We start from the raw sequence: 26779 nt of genomic DNA, 5'->3' as shown, positions 1-26779 counted from the left end.
TTTCCCGCTCTGCGAGAACATTCGCTGTGCGCTAACAGGTAGAGTGCGTTACACTGGGAAGGTCTTTTAGACCCGGCCCAGCACCTTAATACCGGTTATTAGCTTAGAGAAGATGGTGTTGTCCATGCCGTTTAATACAGCCCGTGGTTAACACATTCCTAACATGGACCTCTTGCGCAGCTGGAGTGTATCGAGGGCTGCGTCATTATACGTACTGTAATTTCAACCCATTTAATGGGACATCGTTGAAGAAATGCAGATTTAGTTCCCTGTGCTAAAATAACAAACAAGTGGGATCCCAGCCTGGCCTGGGAATATGCTTCGATTGTGTATCAGCGTTTATGTCAAACTCCATGAGGTGAAAACGTTTGTGAATTACATCAATGATCTGGGTTGAGCTATTATGAGAGATCTTTTGGAAATTGACATCATCTAGTTAATTTGCTCACAGTTGCTAACCAAATCTCCAAATTTGGGTATGGGGGTGGAGGTGTGTGTCTTTTCTGCTTACCCAGAATGCCACTTTTTTTAAACAAATGTGAAAACACTCCTGTGTGTTCGGAAAACTAGTTGTTTTGTACTGCAGGTAAAGTCAAAATTGTGTATATAGCATGGATGTGAAGTTTACATTGAGCTGTAATGTGCCATAATGAACACAAGACGGGCAGAGTATTATGCAGCATTCAATGCTTCAAGTTTATTTAAAACCACATTAGGCATATTTTCTAGACTCTTAAAAAGTACAAATATAAAATTAATATGAGAATACATTTGTTCAATTCCTTTATGAAAAAATAATTAAAAAGCTATTATAAGCTTTTTTTTCAATATTATATTGGAATTTCGTCCTTAAAAGATGGGTTTGTTTTTTTTTTTCTTCTTAAAGCTGGAAAATAATACATAATTCTTACATTTGAGAAGGCACAGCCGGTACTAAGGGTAAAGCACAGTGCATACAATACAATATAATACAATACAATACACAACACTAAGAACAACCAGATTCACAGCCTCTGATGGAGTTATTTAAAAAAATAAAAAATGAATTCAAAATATGAAATGAGAAGAAATAACTGACCCCTAGTTCACTGTGGGTTCTCTGGCCACAATGTGTCACATTTGGTGAAACCTTAAAAAGAGGTCAAAACTGAAAAGAGAAGAATGTTGGTATCCTGGTGAGAAAACGATGCCTAAAATACTTAACGTTTGACACTTAAGTCCTGAAACCATGTAACATTTGGATGGGATTCCGTAGTTTTTTCATGTTCAAATTGTAGTAGGTTCAAAGGTCCGTGGCATGTGACCGCAGGGCACACAGCCTTTGCTACAACATGGTGACGACAAAGATGGCTGCATCTGTGCCCAAAGGGCAGGAGACGGGATGAATACTATCGTCTACTGCAGTGTCGGGACAAGAGGCCTGTGTGTGGTGTCACATTAAGCCACACTTAGATGGACCTCGAGGCCAGAGAACCCTACGAAGAACACGGGGAGTGTTTAACACTCGACTCGAATGTGTGTTTGTGGGGGGCGGGGACATTGAGATGAGTAACATTGCTGAAAAGTCTACAGGAAACAAAAAAAAGACCTCAATTACTCTATGTACAACCTGTATGTCTCGCTCCAGCTTTGCAACGCTGGACGTTGAGGGTGGATTTGTGATATGCAGTGGGGGAAAAAAAAAAAGGCTGACACTGTCCCTGTTGATAACATTGATGGTGGTGGTGGTGGTGTGGAGGAGGGGTGTTGAAAACATTTGGGGCCGACGTCGTCTTCTCGAAAGATGGAGGGTCGGGCCTCCCTGCTGGGTCTCAGAGACCAGAATCAGGACTTCTGCGCGCTGGAGGACAGCAGGAGGGGCGAGGAGGACCCGTCCAGGTTCGGGATGGGGACGGGGATGTGTCCGTTCAGTAAGGTGGGAAACTGCGGACAGAAAGACAAGACGGCGGGGACGCCAAGGTGAGATCCACAGGCAGCGGCGACACGAAACCTTCGCCGCCCGAACGCTGGCTTTCTTCTTCGAGAAACCGGACCAGCGTGGCTCGACCTGGGACTGCAGGCCAGGCGGGGGGGGGGGGTGATCGGTAGAGTCCTACAGTTTTCCCCCACTCAGGAAGTTGTATTTTTCCCTCCCCAAACCAGAAAGGAAACATCTGTAGTTTATTTGCGAAGCGGCCACTCTCACGGATCCGCTCACCAACAGCATCCCCCCAAAAGTTCAGGTTGGTCTAATATGAATTTTAAAAATAAAGCCAATTAACAAAAGGTAATGAAGGTTCAACACATTATATAAGCAGTATAAAAGTCAATGTGACCTTCTGTAACAATTCATAGTAAATATTTGAATCTGCAGCTTCTAACATTTCACATTCTCTAATGGAACAGCTGTTATTTCACAAGTAATGAAGGATGTCTTCCACCCTTAACTTTGGAGGTTGGACACTGGTCCTGTTTGCTGTACAAATTGTGACAGGAAGGGACAGGACGTCTGTACTTTAAACAAGACAAAAACAGAGAGGCGGCACTATGGAAATTCGGAGCAAAGGATGCAGCCTATTCGATGCTGAGTAAGTCTAGTGTGGACTGAGGAAGATTGCAGCAAAATCTGAAAAGGCGGCCATGTTGCCTCCCAAGATTTCCTCTTATTGTGCCAGTAGCCCCCTGTCTCGCAGAGTCTGGCTTTATTGCTGAAGCGCCTAGCATGTTTCCGACCTGTTTAGTCAGCGAGTCTTGAATTATGTCGTCTGTTGTTCAGCGATGACTTTTTTTCAAGGGTCTGATTCATGTGCAATTTGATCTTGGCTTTGTCTGACCTGCCGGACCGTCTGTTGCAACAGGAAGTCATGTGACCAAACGGAACCCAGTGACTAACTCTACTCTTGCAAAAGAGGAAGCTCACAGTCTACAGTTTACCTGTTTTTAACTGCGGTGTAGCATGGGCTGTACTACGCTACGCAAAAAAACGTGACCACTTCTTTACCACTTAACTGCTGAATTAATCACTCTACTTTCACTGAGCCTTATGAAAGAGCAGATGTAGTAATAAGCCTTGCACTGAGTCTGCAATGGACGTAACTACCAGAGGGAGAGCCGTCACAGCTCTTGCTGTTCGGGCTCGGTTGCTATGGTAACAGTTTCCTGAAACGTTCCTCTCACTCTTTTTTTTTTTTTCTTTTCTCAATACTGGCATCAGTACGAGAGGTAGATTAAAAAGAGAATTCTCTGTTTTAGTGCCAAAACAACCTCTCTCCAGTAGACTAGTTAGAGAGTACAGGGTGAGGGAGTGTAAATAAGAAACAGGATACCACCCCCCCCCTCCGCCCCCCACCCCCCCCTTTACTGGACCCCGCCCATGCTTTTCAGACCACCTCCCCTGGGCTTGAACAGGAAGTATCCACAGGATTTCCCTCTCATCTCACATGAGCGTGGTAACCTGACACCACTGGCTGGGCTGAGGTACTGAGAACGCGGAGCACCCACAGAAACAACAGGGCCCTTCCTGGAGTCTGTTATGTACACTGATACACACTGACTGTACTGCAGCCAGACTCTCAAAACCTGTACTCTTACCATTTACTGACACACACTGACTATACTGGAGCAGCCTCTCAAAACCTGTACTCTTACCATTTACTGACACACACCGACTGTACTGGAGACAGCGTCTCAAAACCTGTACTACCATTTACTGACACACACCGACTGTACTGGAGACAGCGTCTCAAAACCTGTGCTACCATTTACTGACACACACTGACTATACTAGAGCAGCCTCTCAAAACCTGTACTACCATTTACTGACACACACAGCCTGCCACACTCTCAAAACCTGTACTCTACCATTTACTGACACACAGACTACAGGAGCCAGCCTCTCAAAACCTGTACTGGAGGTTACAGATCTGTCACTATCTGCTGAAGAACGCATGTTGAATTTATATCACTGATTATATACATGCCCAGTGGAACATGGAAGTAACCTGCAATCCTTGTTCTTGTCCCTAAAAGGTGGCAATCTAACGCAAAGTGTAAGACCTGCTATGTGGATGTGTGCTCGCAAGATCTCTCCCGCTCGTCACTGCAATATAGCAAATACAGTCACATTTTCGAAGCCTGCACACAAGTTTGAGACGGGACAAGAGTCACTCCACATTCCCGAGTCACTCCACATTCCCGAATACCTCCCACTCCAAGCTCCGTACCTGGAATAGGGAACTGTGTCCCTGCAGCCGGGCGGGACTCAGGGGGGCGACGGGACTCAAGCTGCTCCAAAAGTGAATGCCGGAGAGCAGGGGACTGGGGGTCAGCAACAGCCCGGAGGGAGTCTGCAGAGGGGGAGGGGGGGGGGAATGCAGGACGGGTCAGCTTCACAAAACCTCTTACACTGAAGGTGCAGGAAAAGTCTCGCGCCACAGTCAATACCATGTTGGATTGGACTGAACGGTCCTTATTGTCCCCGAGGGGCAATTTGGTTTGCAGACAGTAGTCAACACGACCAATACACATCATAAAATAGATAAATAAAAAAACGTAAATAAATATAGCATAGTAGATGTCATCATAACGAAATTGCAATGTACTGAGGAGACGATGACGTGGAGGGAACTGAAGAAAGGTTATCCGATACTACTTATACTTTCTGTTTTATTAATACTTTCAATGTTGTCATTTCTGTATGTAATTTTAGATTTGTAATCAAACAATTCACATGTGAATAAAGTACACAATCTCAGCTTTTATTGAAATGTATTTTTATATATTTTGGTTTCACCATGTATACATTACAGAATTTTTTATACATAGTCATCCCCCCATTTCAGGGCACAATAATGTTTGTGTATTATGTGTGTGTAGCTTTAAATTGTAAGGCGAACGTACAGAAAAATGATGGCATAAACCTGAAATACAGTTTACATATACAAAGGCCAACTATAGTTAGTCCTTCTGGCCTGTTTTTTCTAGTTTCTCTTCATCTTTCTGGTTTGTAAACATTTACTTCAGCAGTAGGCTAGTTTATTTTTAGTGACAGGATTGTCTTGTCTACCAGTGCTGTCCCATGAGTACACCCACATGCAACGTGTGTACCATGAAATAAAGACACAGTACATGACTCAATGGTTTCCACTGAAAAATAGCAGTGGGGGAAAAAAAACACAGTTTGTCCTTTGTCATAATGAACACGTGAACGCTACAGAAAAGGAACCAATTGATTCCACTGTCAATAAAATACAAAACGTGAATGACCACAAGCAACTGGCAAATATTTACCAAATTTGCATAGGTACTACCAGGTGGACTCCCTACACCGCTAAATGTAAACAGTGGTGACGCCGTGTCCAAGTAGCCTAAACCAGTAGGATACAGACAACATGTTTAAAAAAAGGTTAGCCAAATTAACGCCAGACACACAATGGTGGGTTTAGCCCTAATGACATAAATCGCAATGTGGTAATCGACAAGAGTTACACAGGGGGCCTCTACAACGGGTACAGAGGCAAAACGCATCAACAATTATGGGCTCTGTTGTAGACTTATTGTATTCCTTGTAACCCATTTCTAAACTTTAACCTTTAACCTTAATTTGACAATACATCATTAGCCTATTGCAACGGCAACTGTCTTTGTTATTGCTTGACATCTAATTATCCGTACCATAAATCATTCAATGCACAACAGGGAACTTGCATTGCACACATAGATTATGCTTACACTTAGTGCATGACCATTGCTGATCTACAGTAACCAGACTGAGTGTGCATATTATATGACACATTTTGGCAGCAGTGCTGTTGTCAACAGCGGTCTCATTTTCACATGAAAGTCTTTTAGAGTGAAATACAACCGCAGATTGGAATTTGTTAGCGACTGCACGTTTGACTCAGAAGCGAGGGTCTGCCTGAGGACAGTAAGGTTAACTGCTGGTTAGTGGAGCTCTGCAGACACATGTTCAAGTCACGATATCTACGCTGTTATGACACAGCTGCGTGACCGTTCGTCGTCCGTTACTAAACTGCAGCCGGCCAGAGCCGAACTGAGCCACGGGGGGAAAGGTTTGCCTTTTTCTCTGCTTGTGTCCAGAAGCGTTTCTGTCCTGCGTCAATTTTTTGAGCGCGAGGTTTCTCCCCTAATTCAGTACATTCAGTCCTGTGGTTTTCCGTCATGGGTGTGTCTCAGAATCTGTGTATCGGTGTGACGACAGTGGCGGTGGTTATGGTGCTGGATTGCGTGCACACACACACTCTCTCTCTCTCTCTCTCTCTCTTCCAAGCTATAAGGGTACGACACAAGCTTCGAACCCGGGAAGCATTCTAGGAGGGTCCCGGCCCCCGGTGATCTGGAGTGACCATCCAGAGACTGGGAACCCCTGGAACCCCGGACCCCTGAACCGGACCCCCACTGTACCGGGTTAGACAGGAACATACGGCATCAATTACTCTCTTTCTCTCTCTTGCTTTTTCTCTCTTTCACTTCCCCCTTCTGTCTCTCTCTCTCTCTCTCTCTCTCTCTCTCTCTCCCCCCCCACCCACTTCTCCTGTCACACAAATGAAGCAAGCTTTTGTTACTGTGGGACCTAGGCTCCCATTCAGATTTTTGCAGGATTTCAGAGCATATGGCATTGCTTATGGATTCCTCCCCTCACACCCCAGTCTTAAGAAAGATTTGGGCGCCTCACGTTTTGCTTTTGAACCCAAGACGGTGCGCTCTGTCCACATGATTCATGCACAGACCCCGCTCCAGAAGGTTCCACTGATCTTATAATCTGCACTAAATCACATTAAAGTGCGCCTTTTACGGAGTAATATATTGCCACATCTGATCTGCATCATTTTTCCAGCAGAAATACTACTGCACTTGTTAAAGGGACAAGTCACTTTCTGGTTGTTTAAAAATATAATGAGGGGGGGAATTCATGTGACGTGTGACCTGGGCTTTCCTTGCTATTGCTTGTTTGTCTTTGGTGGATGAGTGAGAGATGGAAGGAGGCCCTGAGGGGCTCTGGTCAATCCTGGGACTCCCCTGTGTGGATTCCCAGTCATAGGTGGCGGAGGACAAGGAACTAGACATTTCTGGGCCAGTAGGCCTCGGGCTGTACTTGGGAGCGAGCACCTAAACCAACTGTTTCTAAGGAACTATTCACCATTTAGTGATCAAATTGTTAAAAGTATCGTGATTCCAATGGTAATTCTTTAATGCTTCAAAATACTGCAAGGTGGCAGATTTAACAAATACAGTTTTACATTTAGTCTAACATGAATTCTAAATTATTTTGTGTGTGTGTGTGATGGTGAATGTGTTAAATTAGGACACACCTTGGAATAAAATAAATGTGCTAATATGCTACACCTAAGAATGGAAAATATGACTTCCCAATTAAATATTTTAAAAACGTTAGCAGTCCTTTACTGTGCTATGTGACTTCCCATTCCCCTGTAATAAAACTATGCTTGTGGGAGCATGAAATCATTGGTCTGGAGACATTCCAGTACTTGGAAGCGAGTTTCACACAGGGAGGCAGGACACCAAGAATAATTAACTAAAAATTATGAAGAATTCCTCTCAGACCCACAAAGCCGCAAAACAAAGAAGAAATGGGTAGAAATGTCATGAAGTGTGCAAAGCCAAGGATGTGGCACACCAAGACCCCTCCCTCCCTCCCCCCGCCCAACCGTCCAATCAGAACGGCGCTTCAATCTGCAGCTATTCTTAGTTCCTTCCTGCAATCACGCTAATGTTAAACACATTTACTACCTGCTGCAAGCCACAGCGACATCATCCCCATTTCCGACCAATCTGCATCGTTCGGAACCTTGGGGGAGTTAAGTATGCAGCCAGCCATCGTGAAGGCAGGCACTTATCTGATCCGGTGTTAGTTCGGGTTCCACAAAGGAAACTTTGTGAACCTTGCGAAGACTCGACTGTACATCCTTTTCTAAAGTGAGCGGTACAGGGAATCACCTTTCTTCTCCATATTTTTTTGGCACAGATGCGTTTGTGGAACCTTGCATAAATCCACAAGCCTTCAGATTTAGGGTAGACCTTTCAAGTATATAGTCCTGAAGTTCAGAGGAATGTTTTCCTATTTTGGAGAGCTGTGTGACCAATGTTCAAGCCCCCGATGTGATTGTAGGGAATTATCCAGATTGGCTGGCATTAAATTGGGAGCCTAAGACTAAAGCTGGTTTTCATTTTTGCCAAGTACACAATAGTGTCGTTAGTCAAAATGTTTACAATGGTCAAAAACATTTTCCCATACGTATTACATGACAGTTGAGAGCACAGAATTGACATAACAAACAGGTTACACAGTAAACACCCACGTGTGAGAGCTGTATCAGACTTCCCTGTGAAATCGACAGGTAAGAGACAGATATTGAACTCACCTGTATACTCACCAGGTGACTGACAGGTGTGGAGCTCACCTGAGCATTGAGACTGACAGGTGAGTGACACGTATGGCGCTCACCTGTGCAACGAGAATAGGCCCTTTTCCACCGGGTTGTAGGAACTGAAAGAGGACAGGAACTACCCACGGCGAGGACCAAAGCAGTTCCTGGAACATGTTTGTGTTTGCTTTCCCACCACGCCTCAACCGTGAAGATTATGCAAAGCAGGAGGAAGTCACGGGGAAAAAGGGACGGTTACCTTTTTAATTGGTCACTTCTGCATGCGATTGAGCCACTGAGGTTATCGAATGTGGCCTTTAATATTTTTGCAATCCTGCATCAGTTCTTTTTTTTCCCAGCACTGTTTAGCTGAGTGGTCTAAGCCCAGTTCAGCCAAACACAGACATCTTTTCATACACCTATTTATTATGATTCGCCAACTGAAATTCCTTCTGAAATGAGACTCACCTGTGCAGTGAAGGAGGGCGGGGCTGAGACTCACCTGTGCAGTGAAGAAGGCGGGGCTGAGACTCACCTGTGCAGTGAAGAAGGCGGGGCTGAGACTCACCTGTGCAGTGAAGAAGGCGGGGCTGAGACTCACCTGTGCAGTGAAGGAGGGCGGGGCTGAGACTCACCTGTGCAGTGAAGGAGGGCGGGGCTGAGACTCACCTGTGCAGTGAGGAAGGCGGGGCTGAGACTCACCTGTGCAGTGAAGAAGGCGGGGGTCAGGGACCCTGAGGGCAGCGCGGGGCTGTTGAGCGCGATGGAGCCGATGTCGCTGGCGGACAGCAGCAGGGACGGGGCGGAGATCTCCAGGCCCTTCGGCTTCCTGGTTTTGGCGGGGGGCCCGCCGCCGGCGCCCCTCTTCTCGGGCGGGTTCGAGAGGCGCTCCCTGTGGCCCGCCGACAGGTTCAGCGGCTGAGCGCACGGCTCCGGGTCGTCCTCCTCCGCCCCGGGGCTCCGCCCGCGGCCCACGGCGAACGCCGGGCTGCCGGAGGGGGAGGGGGAGGGGGTGCAGGAGGCGGAGGGCCGGCGGGACGGGGACGGCCTGGAGGAGGCGAAGAAGACCTCGGCCGAGGACGAGGACGAGGCCGGGGGGGAGGACGGGAGGGACACCACCGGCAGCGCCCCGCCCTTCTTCTCCGACCGGTTGGCCACGAAGCGGATGACGGTCCGCGCCTCGTCCTCGCGCTCCGTCCGCTGCTTCTCCACCTTGATGGCGCGCAGCAGGTGCTGCTGGTTCCGCAGCGAGCTGACGGTGAAGGAGGAGTACAGGCCCGAGTGGATGTAGTCGTTGCGGCAGGCGGGGGAGCGGAGGGCCGACAGCGGCAGTTTGGAGGGGTCCTCCTCCTCGCCGTCGGGACCCAGCGACTCCGCCTCCTGGAGCATGGCCCCGCCCCCGTCCCGCCCCATCTCCACGGCCTGGGGGTCCATCTTTAGTATGTCCGGGAATGACACGAACTTGTACACAAACTTCTGGCCAATCACCTTCTTGATGATGTTCTGAAAAGCAGAAAACAGGGAGGGCAAACACATACTGGATTACCTTCATCATATTCTCTCTCAAACAGTAAAAATGAATGCAAAAAATAATAATAATAATAATATTTGACAGACAGCACTGTCAGTAAAGAAATATTGATGCACGATATGGAAATTCTGAGGCTGATATCAATAACCAATATTTGACTGATATGGCGATCAATACCTATGCCAACAGAGCCCTGTTTTACATTACAGCCCAAACTACAACCACGTTCCCACAGAAAGCATGGCACAGAAAGCTACAGGTAGTCAACAGAAGATGAATGTAGACTAATGGTGCCACAGCGAAGGGTTCTGTTGGCATGGTAATGGCATGACACACATTTTCTTGGCATGCCCTGAGTAGACTCACACCCTAAGAATATATGGTCAGTGTCAGCTGGTACTTAATGGTGCTAAGCAAGCACTCTCACCCCGTGTTTAACCGTTTCTTCCCTGCAGTGGGATGTCTTTCAGACAGACAATGCCCCCATCCACAGAGCACATTCACAAACTGGTTTGAGGAGCGACACGTTGACCTTATCCATATGCCAGGGCCTTCTCAGTAACCAAATCTGAACCCATTTGAGCATTTAAGTGATATTCTGGACCAATGGCAGCATTTTTCCACTTCCAAAAATTCACCCAGCACCCTATAAAATGACTTCACGTCGGCATTTACCTTGTCTGTTCACCGCCTACATACACATCAGAAATGGCACCACTATTCTTAGATAACAGCTAGACGCGTATTTATGAAAACGTGTACCACCACTATATCTTTGAGTTTCCTGAGAGAATAAAAGCAGAAGTTGGGGGCTGGGGGGGTTGGGGGGGGGATGGGGGTGGGGTAGTAGGGGGTTAAACTGCAGCTGGGCCTGTTTGTCTACTGAAAAGAGGAACAGCAGAGTTCATAACGCAAAAGCGAGCTTACTTCCGCTCACACTAGCCGAGTATGAGGATGAGTGGGAGGACGCCAACGTCAATCGGCAAGATTGCCTAAACGGGGCTTGCCCCTTCCATGTGACTAGGAAATGTGGAAAAATGGGCAGTATATTCGACTGCATTGGTAAATGGTAAATGGACTGCATTTATATAGCGCACTAATCACATTTTTTTCTAATTAAAAGGCTTAGTTTATATTGGGAGAGTGAAGACAGTTAATATTCAAATAGATTAAAGTGGATATTACAACCGTAATAGTGGTGAAATGTTATATGAATATACATTTTTGTTATGCCAAAGGGTAAACTAGGACCCATGAAAAAAGCCTTAAACCCCACATGTTCACCATAAATTATAGGTCATTCTGATGTTACCCATTCAATATACAGTAAAACCTTTTTTAGAGAGCCAATCTGTACCAGAAAGCTATAAGTAAAGCAGATGAAGCACACAAGGGAAAATTCAGTCCAATGAAAAAACCCAAGGCTGCCAACCCTGGTTCAGACCCATAACTACAGAACATGTAAACTTAATTCAACGTGGGTCAGTGCATTGTGGCGAATGTAAGTAATCCTATGGTTGTAGTCAGTGTGATGTAATGTGATGATGTCACAGTGTGAAGTACGCACTCACCTTGTCGTAGTAGTAGCGCAGGGCCCTGCTGAGTTTGTCGTAGTTCATGTTGGTCTTGTTCTTGCGTAGGCCCCACAGCTTGGCCACCTCCTCCGACTTGAGCAGCTTGAACTCCCCATCATTGGAGGTCCAGCAGATCAAGTGCTTGTGGTTCTGGTCCAACAGTAGCTGCAGCAGGAACTGCCACAGTGTGATGGCACTCTCCATACCTGCACGAGTCAACACAAAAAGACATCAACAATATGTCAGTCGTCAATACATGGAAAGGTTTGGCAGGTTATGAAGTACAAGCAGACTCTCTGGAGATGTTCAAGAACTGGCATGACACAGCCAGCGCACTGTGATTCTCCCTAGACAGTAGTTAAACTGGTGACCCTAGACAAGCTTAAAGGGTCTGTGGTCCTCATAAAACTTTTTTTATGTCCTTATAACCACGCTCGTGATGGATATCAATGCCAAGCTAACAAGACCGCAAATGTCAGATGGTAATCAGCCTCAGTACATTAGTGCTTTAGAGAGACCCCCACACTGAGAATAACAGGAGAGAGCCACAGTTAATCCGCATTATCAGTGACATGAGATGACAGGCAGTGAGGCCAGTGTGTGACCATACTCTGCAGCATAACAGGCAAATGGCCAGAACGATGCGGCAGGAGTCAAAACACAGATAGCCTTCACGTACCGCGATGACATCATCGCCATCATCATTATCATTATCAGTTGGGCCGAATGCGACTACGTTGGCCTGGCGCAATTTCCAGGAATATGTCGTATCCCACAAGGCCACCCTAAACACAAATGCAAATCAACAGAAGCGAAAATAATGTTGTCGCTAGTTCAATAAAAGCAGGAAGGGCCAGCTTCAGTACTGTATACCAGCTTCACGCTGTTACGAGTAGACCCCATTAGTGTATTTAATCACAGTCAGACTGAATAAACAAAGGGGGGAGGGGGGGGTTTGTGGACATTAATGTCCCAGTGAAAGATTACCGCCCCGCACGTGTGTCGGAGACCGAGGGCGACAGCAGTGTGAGGCAGGACCAGGGATCGCCAGACACACACCCGGAAACCTCTTCCTAGTTGGCTTTCGTTTTGTTTATTTTGGAAAATGAAAAGCCAACCGCTGCACAGCAGACGCATCTCTGCAATTGTAAGACATCCACTTTCCACATCTACCTGTGGAAGACATCCACTTTCCACATCTACCTGCGGAAGACATCCGCTTTCCACATCTACCTGCGGAAGACATCCACTTTCCACATCTACCTGTGGAAGACGGACTGTATCGGTTCTGCACCCATTATGTAGAAACCAGTCCTTTTGCGCTCTGTCACACACTAACAGAACAGAGAAAACAAAACGGTCCATCCTTGAGCCCGATCGTGCGGCTGACCCGTTAAAGGAGGGCTCGGCTGTTTTCAAGGCAGCCTGGCCACTCGGCAGGGGCAGGCGGTGTGTGATTTAGCCCCATATCAGGGCTTATCAGGGTCTGCAAACAGCTCCCTAAAGACACGTGGGGTGAGCGGCTAGAGCTTATTGTGGTTTCTGAGGCACGAAGCACATCCATGAAACTCACAGAATCTCTCTTAATGTGGAGTATTAGCCACACGGCCACTGAGTGTGCCTTTATTGGCTTCGGTTTAACCTGGAAGAGGACTGAACCACCAGCTATCAAAAGGCTCCACCCCCCCCCCCCCCCCCGCAACCCAAAATAAAATGAGGCTTGATACCTACTCTGATGGTGTAAATTCTATTTCAAAGGTGTTTGTTCAGCCATTACTGATCGTACAATTGAAAACATTTTTAATATATATTTGTCATAGCATGAGATGTTTTCATTGTATCTGCTGGGTCACCAATGGCAACAAAATGATGGCTGTGAGTGAGAATGTTTCTTTCAAAAGAGTCTGTTCTATATGGCATTTAAATGTACTGGAACAGCAGGAGCATTTTACAGATTACAGACAGATTACTCCCGTTGATGTGTGTAGTGCATATGTACAAGCACCACCACACCGTCCATCCCACCCTCATTTTCCAAAAAATGTTGTGCGATAAAATAGTGTTACGTTTTATTTGGTTTTTTCTTTACACGTGTCACTTGAGCGTGTTGAAAAATCTAAAAATGAAAGCGAATGTCCACGATCGCACATTAAAAGCACGGTAAGAGCTGGAGAAACCGAGCGGCAAACAGAGAGCTCTGTTCTACAGGGCACTTCCTGTGGTCTGAGAGAGTGCGTTGGACCAGGCAGAGGAAGGCCAGACTGCGGGACCCAAATGAACAACGAATAATCACCGCCATTCCGGAGTCTCTCCTGTGGTCGGAGGGAAACCGGCACAGCCTCCAGAGCCCTCCTGACTCAACCCACCGTAACATACCAAAACATTCAAGTGCGCTCCCTCGCTCACGTTCGGGAAAACATCCAGCGGAGAAAGATAAGTGCGCGGCGAAATCACCCCTTTGTGAATTAGTGCAGCTCCTGAGGCTGGTGATCTTCGAAAAATGAAGTCACGCCCAGTGTTTTTTTTTTGGTTTGTTTTGTTTTTTTTTAAGAATCGAAACCGTGCTAGAGTCAACCCTGAGCATTCTGTTATTAGCATTCATACGGGCGAGTTGCTCTCCTTTTAGATTAGGTGGGTGCAGTACCTGATCTCGGCTCAGAACTTAAAATAACAGCCACGCAACCACTGCCTTCTGCTTCTGCAGCTCTGTTTGACTTCCTGTACAGTGTGTCTGCTGCTCTTTCTCAGGGCTCAAAGAGGTTTGTTCAATGCACGCAAGCCCCTATTAACACAACAAAATTAACAAGAGAGAACAAAATGTCAGCTCACATATCACAGTAGCCTTGGCTCTGTGGTGGTTCTTAAAGGAAGGAGGATAATCCTAATCTCAGTGTAATATTCACCCAGAATATAGCCTTGGACCTTCGTGTATATATACTGCAATAATTTTTTTTTTGAAAGATTAGTCATTCAAGCAAAAAAAAAAAAAAAAGATTAAAAACTGATTTATTTCTAAGAAGTTCGTATCTGGTTATTAAAGTTTCATGTTGGATTTTGGAAATGATTGACCGTTTCATACAGAAGAGCGCTCTCAGGTTTTAGGAGACACTCGGGGGCTTTGTTCAGCTCCTCTTCAAGAGTATCAGATTACAGCCACCAGAAACCGCCTCTGGCTCTGGAACGTTCGGCGCTGGGACGTTTGGACCCTGAGGCGGACCGCCTGGCCCCGGGGCACGGGACTGCGCCCCGGTGAGGAACTGCTGGACCTGGGGCGGGACGGCGTTTCCGCAGGAACCGTTCCCTTCCTGAAGGGGGGGGGGGGGGGGCCTGGTGCCCGTCCCGAAGAGGACGGCGGCGTTTAGGTGCTTTTATGGGTTAGCAGTCAAGGTTGGGCTCACGGCCAGCCTGGCGGGGGGGGGGGGGGGAGGACGACTCCAGCCAGAAATATGCTGCGGTCCACCAGGCCCCCGGCTTTACAGGAAACGCAGCGGGCCAAAGGGGGGGCCGAGGGGGGGTGGGGTGGGGTGGGGGGGGTTTGCAGTGCAGCCACAACCGCTTGAAGATTGCGGCGACCCTTCAGGACCTGTCCAACGTTATTGTTATATATTTACCTACCTACCGGGACCCAAACACCCAAGGCTTCCTATTTATTTATTTATTTATTGACCGAGGAGGGACTGTGTATTTAGACAGCTCGATGTTTATTAAAGCAGTTCCAGGTTAAGTGCCCCCGGCCCCAAGGCACGGCGCTGTTCCATGGCGGACGGGGGACACCGCGGTACCTGTTTACGTTCTGCTCTACGCCACGCCGGCACTGTCAAACACCATAACGTTTCCACCCTCCTCACAGGACGCTCGTTACACGGGGCAACAGAGGGGACAGGCGGAGTGAGATAAGGACATCAAAACCACTTGCACGTTAAGGAGAGCCCGTGTTCAAGCTTTTGTGAGTTCGAGGCCGTTCAGACTGACAAAAACGATCCCACAGAAAATTTACAGGGCAGTCCCTAAGTTTTTGGACAGTTTTAGTTGTTTTGGCAATGTACTCCAGCACAGTGGGATTGGAAATAAGACAATGACTACAAGGTTAAAGTGCAGACTGTCAGCTTCAATTATTTTCTGGTATTTAAATCCATATTGGGTGGGACTATGTAGGACTATCCGCCTTTTCTCGACAGAGTCCGCATTTTGGGGACCAAAAGTAATTGGACAATTGACTTTCTCAGCTGTTTCTCGGCCAGCTGTGTGTTGTCGCATCATTAGTTTATGCACAAGAAAAGTAACAACAGAGTCGAGAGTTGATTCTAGGGGTAGAACATGTGGACCAAAAAACTGTCAACGCCAGGAAATCAAGCCATCGTGGGTTTGGAAAAAATCCGAATTAATCGAGACACAGCCAAAACACTGGGTGTGTCAAAATCAACTGTTTGGTGCACTGTTAAGAAGCAAGAATGCACTCAATGAACTCAGCGACAGGAAAAACTACCTGGCAGACCGCAGAATACGACTGTAGTGGATGACAGAATGCTCTCAATTGTGAACAAAAACCCCCTTTTCAACTGTCGAGCAGATAAAGAACTCCCTCCAGGAAGTAGGCATACATGTGTGTCAGAGAGTAAAATAGAGAGAAGACTACACAAGCACAACCTCCACAACGGTTCACTGCAAGATGTAAACCGCAGGTAAGCCTCGAGAACAGAACTGCTTGGTTAGAGACTTTGCTTAAAAAAAAAAAAAAAATTGTATATTAAAAAAAATCGTTTTGAAACAAACTTATGGACAGACGAGTATTAACCTGTACTGAAGTGATGGAGAGAAAAGTGTTGAGAAAAGAACTGCTCATGATCCAAAGCACCCTCCGCACATCTTTCAAATATGGCGGAGTGTGGCACAGTGGGTAAGGAACTGCGCTTGTAACCGAAAGGTTGCAGGTTCGATTCCCGGGTAAGGACACTGCTGTTGTACCCTTGAGCAAGGTACTTAACCTGCATTGCTTCAGTATATATCCAGCTGTATAAATGGATACAATGTAAAGTGCTATGTAAAAAGTTGTGTAAGTCGCTCTGGATAAGAGCGTCTGCTAAATGCCTGTAATGTAATGTAATGGCGGAGGTAGTGTTATGGGTTGGGCATGCAAAGCCGCCACTGGAACTGGTTCACTTGTCTCTACTGATAATGTGACTACTGATGGCAGCATCAGGATGAATTCTGAAGTGCACAGGAACATTTTATCTGCTCAGATCCAACAAAATACCCTAAAACTCGCTGGACATTGCTTCACCTTGCAGCAGGACAATGACCCCAAACACACTACAGTATGTATAAAAAAACGGCTGTAATTCCTACATGAATCACTGTAGATAAGTGTGCATACCCTTAAAGCTGACAGTCTGCACTTCAACCTCACATTCATGGTTTCATTTCAAAATGACAAAACGTTGTGGCAAGTATGGTTTGGGGTGGCAGTGTAGTAAAATGGGTGAGGAACTGGTCTTGTAACCTGAAGGTCATAGGTTCGATTCCCGAGTAGGGCACTGCAATTGTACCCTTGAGCGAGGTGCTTAACCTGCACTGCTTCAGTATATACCCAGCTGTATAAATGGATGAAACATAAATGCTATGCCAAAGTTGTGTAAATTGCTCTGGATAAGAGCGTCTGCTAAATGTCTGTAATGTAATATAATCCATCCATCCATTATCTATACCCGCTTATCCTGAGCAGGGTCGCTGGGGGTGCTGGACCCTATTCCAGCGTACATTGGGCGAGAGGCAGGAATACACCCTGGACAGGCCGCCAATCTATCGCAGGGGTGTAATGTAATGTTTGGCTGGCTATTTTAATGTTACACTGCACATTCTTTTTCTGAGACTCCACACATGGTGGTAATTGTTATTAAAAAAAAAAAATTAAAAAAAAAAAGAGGTCTTCCCAATGCCTGCTGAAATCCTCTCAGGTGAATGCGATGACGAATTACAGGGGGGAAAATATATAACGCAGCACAGAGATACGGGAGCTTGGGATGGGAACGGGCAGGCATGTAAGCACCCCCACATCGATGGGCGAGAGAAAGGGAGAGAGAGAGAGAGAGAGCAGCTCATTCGCTGGAGGGTGTCCCCGAGAACCCGGATCGGCTCGTTCTATGTCGTGTTCACACACGCACGCTCACGTCCTCGGCATTCTGCCGAACGCAACGCCTAGGTGTTCAGACTCCTCGCGCGTTTTAAACGGAGAACACGACTTCTCCCCTCCGACAGGCGTCTCGGAGTCCCTCGATTTAAACGCAACAGGCTGAAGGATTCTGTTATACATCCAGTCTATCCTGTTGCTAAGCCAAAACCAGGGTGCTGCTATTTGAGATCTGAATCCAGAGGATATAGCTAATGTGATGTGTATGTCTGTCATGACTGTTTGATGTGTTATGTACGTCTGTGATAAGTGTCATGTGTGTAACGGTGTGTTTAATCTGTATGTAATCTCTTGAACGGAACTGCCTAAGGATGCAAAATGAATTTCCGTGCAAACTGACAATAAAAAAGCTGTATCGTATCTTATCGTGTGAAGTCCAACCTTTCCAGATTCACTAATCTAAATCTAGATGGCCAAATATTAATGAAAATAATCTGCCTTTCATCTTGCGTTTTAATTTAAAGGGATAGTTCACTTTTTTTTATTAGTTTGATCTTTAGTTTTTTGGTCCATTAGTTTTTTTTTTTGGCCAATGTATTTTTTTAAGCCACAATCAAGGATATTTTTGATACTTACGGAAGGTTCTGACAACCATCTGTCTTTACAATGGCAGGTACATGGGCATCCATGCGTTGTTTGTGGTTTAAAGCAAAAGAATACACTTAAGGTTAGCTCCAAAGCAGCACGTACAGAAATGATACATTTCCAGAGGCTGTACATATGAACAGATCAACATTATAGCGTTTATTCACAATTATTCACATAAACATCTGTTTTTATATTGCGCCAGTAGGCTACTTCCTTCCTCAAGGACATCAGTCTCAGATTGCATGCTTCATAGGAAAAGTACCGAGCAAACATAAGATTAAATGCAATTTTTTTGAAGAATAATACAATTTCTGGAGGCATAACATCAATGTACAAGTTGCTTTCGAGTTACCTGAAGTGGATTTTCTTTAGACCACAAACCCTGAATACCCCAATACTAGCCATTGTAAAAAACAGCAGGTCATCAGAAACTTATAGCTTACGTAAAATATCTAAAATACCCCTCATTGCAAAAACTGTCTGGGTCAATCAAAAACATAAAATGAAGTAATATCAAATATAAAAAACCTTAAATCCCTACCTACAGGCTTGCAAGGTAATGGATGGAGAGCACTAGAGAGTTCAAATACTTGACCCAGACACATATTTAACTTCATCATATTTAACTAGGAAATTGTGGCATAGTGCTTTGCCACAAAATCTTCTGCAAGCTGGGCTATTCCAAAAATGGTCTTATTCTAAGGAAACGAATAAGACATTTCTGTAGTGCTCTTTGACGGGGGGTTTGGACCATGTTGACTACACCATGGTAGGCATAACACCCACACATCTATGTTACACATACATCCACTACAGTTCCAAAAAAAAGGAAGATCTAGAGCAGGCATGTCAAACTCAGTTTGGCTCTGGGGCCGGATCCAGACTTTCTGTTCTCGGGTGGGCCGGATCAGTAAAAGAATGTCAACTCCAAATATTTAGCTTTGTTTTTCAGTACTATGCTTTATCATTCAGCCTACATTTGTAGCCTACCCTACATATTATAATCACGGATGACAAGGGATCTTTTCTAAGCACAACACATTTATTCACCAACAATGGAAAAAAAAAATGATTTCATGTTAGGCGGTGAATGTGTTAACAACTGGTTTATTTTAACAGTTAAGTGAATGCAGTTTTACACCTGAACCAACTCACCACACTAAACAAACTCAAGTGGGAGCTATGAAAAAATATTTTCGCCTTAATTGTCATACTGCTTTGAAATAAATAAAAAAGAAATACAAAATAAAAGTTATAGCCGTGCATGGGCAATAAGATTAGACTACATCAGATCAAACTACTAGGCTGGGCCTACTGAAGCTGAGAATATACTGCACAATATTAATTGTCTTTAATATGAAACCAGATTAATCTTATTTTTAATGATCTGTATTCATGAGTGCAAACAAATTTCGTGTCATCACACTTTTTTTCTCTCTTACTGCACTCCTGCAGTCTACTTGCTGCTGCTGGCTCCTGAAACTTGGGATCTTTTTGCCTTCACAAGTGTATCGATATTAGGTGTCAAATCCTGAGTAGCAGCACATTTAACAATGTCATTCAAGTGTTTATTTGTTAACCTTGAGCGCTGCTTTGTTTTATTATTGTTCATTACGGAGAACACCTGTTCACAAAGATAAGTAGTCCCAAACATGGATAGAACCTTTGCAGCCATGGCTGTTATTTTGGGGTAACCTGGCACGAGATATTGATAAAACGTATCCAATCCCACGGACCCAAATTTATCCTTCATAGCGGAATCGCACTGCAAGTCAATAAGCTCGAGTTGAATGTCAGCTGGCATATCAGAAGGCTTCACTGTAAATGGCGAGCGAAAAAAGCCAAATTTGTTCTCAAGTTCACTGAATACCTGAAACCTCTGCTCAAACTCTCGCAGCAAATCTGTTATGTTGTCTTTATATTTTTCCAAATCATTATCGGGACGGTCTGGTGCCTCCGGACGCACAGCTGTGAGACAAGAGAAATGCGCGGTGTCACCGTTGGATAGCTGCGTCTCCCACAGTGACAGTTTCATCTTGAACGCACTTATGCTGTCGTAATATTGAGTGACAACTCTGTTACGGCCCTGCAATGTAGTGTTAAGTGTATTCAAGTGTTGTGTAATATCAACCATAAACGCAAGATCCTGCACCCATTCCTTGCATTTAAGTTCCTTTACTGGGCGTCCCTTCTTCTCCATGAACTGTCTAATTTCCCCTCGTAGCTCAAAGAAGCACTCCGTGTCCACTTTTCTTTTTTTTGACAGTGCCATTTTGGGAAGGGTGTGTTGACCGATAACTTGTTTAGTAGTGGTGAATTGTGAAGCAAGATTGCCGGTTTATTTTTAGTACTAACTCGTGTCAATGCCGCATGCTGGACGTGAGCTCTTTTACACATTTACTGCCCTCCCGCGGCCGGAGGGAGCATTTGGTTTGTATTTATTTTAAAAAATCATAACTTTTGATAGAAATAAGCTAGAGACTCGCTTCTTTTTTTGACATACTCAGAAATTTATGCCGGGCCGGATTAAATCATCCAACGGGCCGGGTCCGGCCCGCGGGCCGTATGTTTGACATGCCTGATCTAGAGGTTCAGGATATACAACAGTGTTCACGTGCACTAAACACACACACGAGAGATCTGCGTCTGGACTGATGCTGGGTGCACGAGTACACACCGGACCTCAGTCAAGCGTGTTTTCTTGATGACAAAAAGGATGTGGTCAGAAGGGTTCAACCATACCATCAAACAGTCCACAGTCCACTGAGAGGATTATATTCACCAGGAGTTCACTCAAGAGTCTGTTCTTCTCCCCCACACACTCTCCATCCCCCCCCCCATAAAACACAGTGCGCGCTCATATTATTTACTGGTTCCCGCAACACCTCACCACTCAATCAGTCCACCACAGGGTGCCTTACACATCCCATCATGCACCAGTTGACAGCACTTCGGGGAGCAAAGGGCCAGAGCCACAGCAGAACAGCTTTTTTGTGTGTGTGTGTGTGTGTGTGTGTGTGTGTGTGTGTATTTATTTGTGTGTGTGTGTGTGTGTGTGTGTGTGTGTGTGTGTGTGTATTTATTTGTGTGTGTGTGTGTGTGTGTGTGTGTGTGTGTGTGTATTTATTTGTGTGTGTGTGTGTGTGTGTGTGTGTGTGTGTGTGTGTTCCACAAGAAGCAAACTAAACTGTTTCCTGCCAAAGCATCCGCTAAGTTTTGCATCTGCGTTGAGAAACTATAAAACTGTCTAAATCAGGACTTCCTCCAATTCTACTTCGAAGGGCGTCTTCCTGGGAAAAGGCGATCCCCGACTGAAAGGTAGGAATTCCTGCCGCGGGGAGAGATCGGAAATGCAGAGACCGCACCGAATCTCTCCAGTGGAAGATTTCCTCTCGGCTTTTGTGTTTGCCCTCGGACTGCAACAGAGCATCTTCCCTTTCCGAGGTTTTCCCCAAACCCACACGGGAAATATTTTCGTTTTTAAGAGGAAGCCGATCGCGCTTTGTACACATTTAACCACTCCCCAATTATATTTGGCAACGAAATAAGAAATATTACAAAAAAAGAAATAAGCTTGTGTATTTGTCTGAATATGATGCTTTTAACAGGGCTTCAGAAAATGTTTCACAGTTCAACATTTTTACCAACTAAAAGAAATCCAAGTGTTTGTCACTGAAGAGCTTCTAGGACGTTTTAGGGGAACACATACAAGCTGAGGCACATCTGAACTCGATGGCCAAACCATGGCTCGTCAAGCTAGTTGAACCACCGTTTATATCCAAAGCTGCATGGTATCACAGTGACTCCTCTGCTTACAAGACCTTACATAATAATCTTCCTAATAATAAGTGACAAAAATGCATCAGGAGTAATTTGCCAAAAATTTACCCACAGAGTCTAGCAATTAATAAACACTGCACTGCAGGTGTTAAGCTCAAAATGATTCGTGTTTGTACCGACATTAAATCATATGTGCACACTAATTCTGGGACTGCTCCTGCTTACCGAGACAGCTTTGTGCGTATATTTAGACCTTGTTTCCTACTGCAGAAACGTGATCCTTCAGAATAAAAATGACTCATTGTCAGATGAGCTGCAGGTCTGCAGATACAGAGGGAGAGAAGCAGAACGCGAGAGAGAGATGATAGAAAGCCTGCCCTGAGGGAAGCTACTAGTGGTCTATTTGCCATAAGTGCTGTGGAGAACATATGCATGCAGCACATCTAGTGATTCACTTCTCTAAACAGTCACAGAATAAACAGTCCTCCGTGTAAACAGGGGGCATTGCCACCAGGAAACAGGAGCACTGCGTCAACAGCCAAACCACGCCTCCTGAGTAGACTTAAACCAATCAGGGACCAGAAATGACGCATTGCTTTACCACCTGGACCAAAATGCATTGGTCTGCTCGTACAGGAGAGAAATGGCAGTGCGATACTGACACTTTGAAGAGCACTGCAAGGTGCAGGCCCAAGAACCAACACAACAAAGCTATGACAGACTATTGCAGGAGCACTAACAAATCACAAATGCAATACAGCTTTTGTGAGAGGCCCCCGACATTAGAAGGATGTGCAACACACAAATATAATTACACAAATTATCATGACACAGCCTGTGGCTGCTCTGCACTGGTTATTAACTGTCAATAATGAAACAACAAGAGCATTCGCTAACCTGCTCCCCATTTCCAACTTTGTAAATCCCCCATAAAAATTACCTGAACATAATCTGTGCTTCATTTGTTTTGAACTCTTCTCAAAGGATTAAAACAAAATTCATAACTATTTGTTACTGCCAATAACACATGGCAACTTTATGCTCTGGGAAGTTTTTCATTTCGGACCTGTCGTTGGTCACCTGGACAGGTGCCCGGATGTATTTACGTGGAAGCTGTAGACATGTGATGTAAACGTATTGTTCTTTGTTTATTCTGTTTAACATTCATCTTATGCACACAAGGAAGCAGATATTAAGTGTGAGACTGGCCAAATTCCACAGAGGCAGGTTATAAATCTAACGGAGGCTGCTATAAATATTTTTTTTTCCCAATACAGCCAAGCAGCAGTGCTAATTATATCTGTCAAAAAGATGCACATAGTTAAGTAAAGACAGACTTTGCACGAAGTGAACAAGGGGTATTGTGGTTCATGGTTAAAAGTCCAGTTACTGCTGCTCTCAAACCTATGACCAATTTACTTTGGTGTGTACGTACGCACACACACACACACACATAATGTTACAAAGTGCAAAGACGTTAAGTGTAAAGTAGTTATTGAACTTAATCATGTGCAACAGCCATCTGCAAACAGACAGCAAAACGGCAAATAATCAAATGGCCATGCTGGAGGTAGCAAAGTTTTGTTTGTTGTGTAGGTTGTTTTCCTTTGTATTCAGACGGTATTACAATCTGAAGTTTCTTATTTTGCATGTTTCAGCATCAAGACTTCTTTTCAAATAAACCTTAAAACGATATCAGGCGAGTCCTGCAACTATGTACAAAGCGCCTCTTTTGCAACGCTGTCTGTAAATAAAGATGTCGAACTGTTTCCTTTGCAAATTTGTAAGGTTTAAAGTATCGCTGTGCTGCGCACAAAAACGCTCAGTGTTGGGGGAACGGAAACTCCTAATGAGATTAGTTGGTGTGCGCAGACATTACTTAGCCATGACTAAATCTGCTCTTTTCCTGTTCGCGAGCAGTGGAAAATCCAGCGAGCCTTAAGCAAACTACCTTCGCCTCACGGCAGCATCCTTTATTTAAAAATACTCTGAAACGCCGTTAAAAGCCCACCCTGATTAAACGTTTATCATCAGTTTTGACTAACGTGCCGCAGAAATATCACGAGCAATAGGAAAGAAGTGCAATACTTCAAACACACACAAAACCTTCGAAAGTCTGGATAACTCAAGAGTTTCTTTGTTTGCCCCAGTGACTCATTTTCAAGATGTTGTCTACTGCCAGCTTCAAACCGGAAGCGCATGGCAATTAGTCTTGCCGTTTCCAGACAAACCAGAAACTCTACTTGTGCTTTTAAAGGGATATACGCGTTTTTCTCCCGGATCACGGCGCTAACCATTTCTTTTAAACAAAATATTTTTGTTGTTATGTGTTATTATAATAATACACAACGACGCAGACTTCATCTTCGTTGACGCTGGGGTCCCAGTATTCCATTTTGACGTTCATAACATGCACATATGCATCAGGTTGCAGTGGCAGCAGATGAAACAGGGGAAAGTTACACTTACAGTCTCCCTATCGCATATATGTATATCAACTGAAACAAATTATGATAAACATCTTTCTCGAACGTATTTCAATCACAGCCGTTGCTTACTCTTGGCAAACGTGTACAAGTCGATATGAGAACAGTCTATACAGTATGATCACTGCAATCTCACAATTCCAAGACGTTTTAAGTTCACATCTCCATTTTTAAACAATTTTTTTTTACCCGATACAATTCAATCCGCGACACATTTCTTTGAAATAAAAGTTACCACTGCTAGAGGAAAAGCATGCTTTCACGTACCCAGACGTCTAGTGTGTGATTTTCTTCCGTTTACTTTTAATAACAATTTATTAAAATCCTCTGATTTTCCATGCTTACTGTCGTCTAAACTGCTCTGTTGAACTGTAATGGGATCCTGATTTTTTTCTTCTTCTTCTTCTTCTGAGCAGGAAGTTGGAGCAGGCAGACAGAGCCGGCTCACTTCCTCTCGTGCATTATTCCCTAGGCGCTTTGCCGTCTGTGTAAACAGGCTTTTCCTCCCCTCTTCTCCCTCTGCCCGCCGATGTCCAACATTGCGCTATTATAACACACATAGTAATATCGTAAGTAACTACACCGAGAACGGCCCCAGGCTGACGTCACTATCTTCCTGTTGAGCACAGCTGGGAGGAGCTCGTGTTCCTTCCTCCTAACTCGCAGCTCAGCGCGTGGCGACTGGAGACGAATTTTTAAAAAGAATATATTTCGTTTTTCTCCGGGCAGATCAAATAAGTTTACCAGATGCTGAAGGAAAAGTAGGAGCTATACGTGGACCACACGTTAAGGCTTGGAACGTCGTGAACGAATCAAAAGTAAAACAGTATCTCGCAGATTTGCATTCGCCAGTTATTTTATAGAACATAGTTGAAATATATTAAGCCACAGAAGACGTCACTACCGTAAACCAGCGGAATGTCCTGCCCGACAGCACGGATAAACAAGGGAAATTTATACTAATAATTCATAGATGTATCTTAGCTACTGTATACGCGTTCTGCAGTCCGTGTTGAAGGCATTTTGCTCCATCACCAAGTTGACTTTTAGCGCAAAATGAGTTGGCCTAATTGCGGAAGACAAGCTGGGAAACTACGCACTAGTTTTCTTTACGTTTTGTGTTTTAAATGTTGGTGGTGCGTAGTGGAACGAGTTATACATATTTTTATTCCAATAAAACGGACACAAAATACAATTTATATTGAAAAATGAATGTAGGAATATTACACAGTATTGTGCACAATTCATGTTTTCAACAGTCAAAAGAGGGAATTGGAAAAACCATAAAGACCAGAAGCTTTATTAACCTATTCCCAGACCCTGGGGAAGGAGGGCAGGAAAACTCAAAGAAAATAGTGGTAAATACAACAAGCAACACAACACCTCATACAAATACAACAATGGATTAATTAATTGTGATAATCGTGAGTTTTTTTTTTCATAGACTGCTCCGATCCCCCATCTTCCTCCATCATCTCAGCACAAGGGTGGAGATGCACATCTCACAACAATGCTCACTGAGTGGGGGGGTTTGGGGGGGGGGGGGGGGGGCTCCTGGGAGTGGATCCACTTTCCGCTTTCCTGGAGGGATATCCTCCCGCTGGCAGGAAACAGGAGCCCACAAACATCTGCGCTCATGTGACCAGGCTGTACCCCAGCGAGGACACACACACACTCACACACACACACACACACACACACACACACACACATACACACACACACTCACACACACACACACACACACACACACTCACACATACACACACTCACACACACTCAGTGTATGTGTGTGTGTGTTAGTGTGTGTGCATGTGTGTACATGAGTGTGAACACTCACACACATACACACATGCACTCATGTACACACACGTGCACACACATGCGCACACGCATACACATGCACACAGTATGCATGCACAAAGCATGTACACATTATATACAGATTCATCTGGTGGCAAAAAAAAATTCAGCATTCAGCAATAAAAATGACGCTATCAAGGAATGGATGTTTTCAGTAACAAGAAGGTAAAGTCAGCTATTTTGTAAATTCAATACTGTACTACATTGTCAATAGTGTAGAAACAGCCAAACAAGGTAGTTTAAATGCTACTACTAATTTCAGCAGTGGAAATAAAATGCAATTAATTTACACTGTGTAATTTATATTTTATCACATGTAGTGACATTACGCCTTCTAGTGGCCTTAAGTATTAAGTTGAAGAAACCTGGAAAAAATATAAATTGTC

The 26779-nt window shown here is 44.8% G+C and overlaps 1 protein-coding gene and 1 long non-coding RNA gene across 3 annotated transcripts; both read right to left on the bottom strand.

The window, feature by feature from the left end:
• Nucleotides 1-670: 670 nt before the first annotated feature.
• Nucleotides 671-25137, bottom strand: elk3 (ETS transcription factor ELK3). 2 transcript variants are annotated; one of them, XM_064342546.1, is made up of 6 exons: nt 24798-25137; nt 11487-11695; nt 9054-9887; nt 8887-8985; nt 4203-4325; nt 671-1923 (listed from the first exon to the last, which is right to left on the bottom strand). In XM_064342546.1, exons 2-6 carry the CDS (start codon nt 11691-11693, stop codon nt 1825-1827), a joined length of 1362 nt encoding a protein of 453 aa, XP_064198616.1. In that variant the 5' UTR covers nt 11694-11695; nt 24798-25137; the 3' UTR covers nt 671-1824. The 2 variants fall into 2 exon arrangements, with proteins under 2 accessions (XP_064198616.1, XP_064198617.1); XM_064342547.1 differs by lacking the exon at nt 8887-8985 and having other exon boundaries at nt 9087-9887; nt 24798-25129.
• LOC135258883 (uncharacterized) lies at nt 2174-4195 on the bottom strand. Its single transcript, XR_010331118.1, has 2 exons — nt 3616-4195; nt 2174-3558 (listed from the first exon to the last, which is right to left on the bottom strand). It is a non-coding gene; the product is annotated as an uncharacterized LOC135258883 (long non-coding RNA).
• Nucleotides 25138-26779: the final 1642 nt, after the last annotated feature.

Source organism: Anguilla rostrata, chromosome 7 (assembly GCF_018555375.3).
Source record: "Anguilla rostrata isolate EN2019 chromosome 7, ASM1855537v3, whole genome shotgun sequence".
Lineage (NCBI taxonomy): Eukaryota > Metazoa > Chordata > Actinopteri > Anguilliformes > Anguillidae > Anguilla > Anguilla rostrata.
Note: the sequence above shows the minus strand (reverse complement) of the source record. Positions and strands in the feature narration are given on the sequence as shown.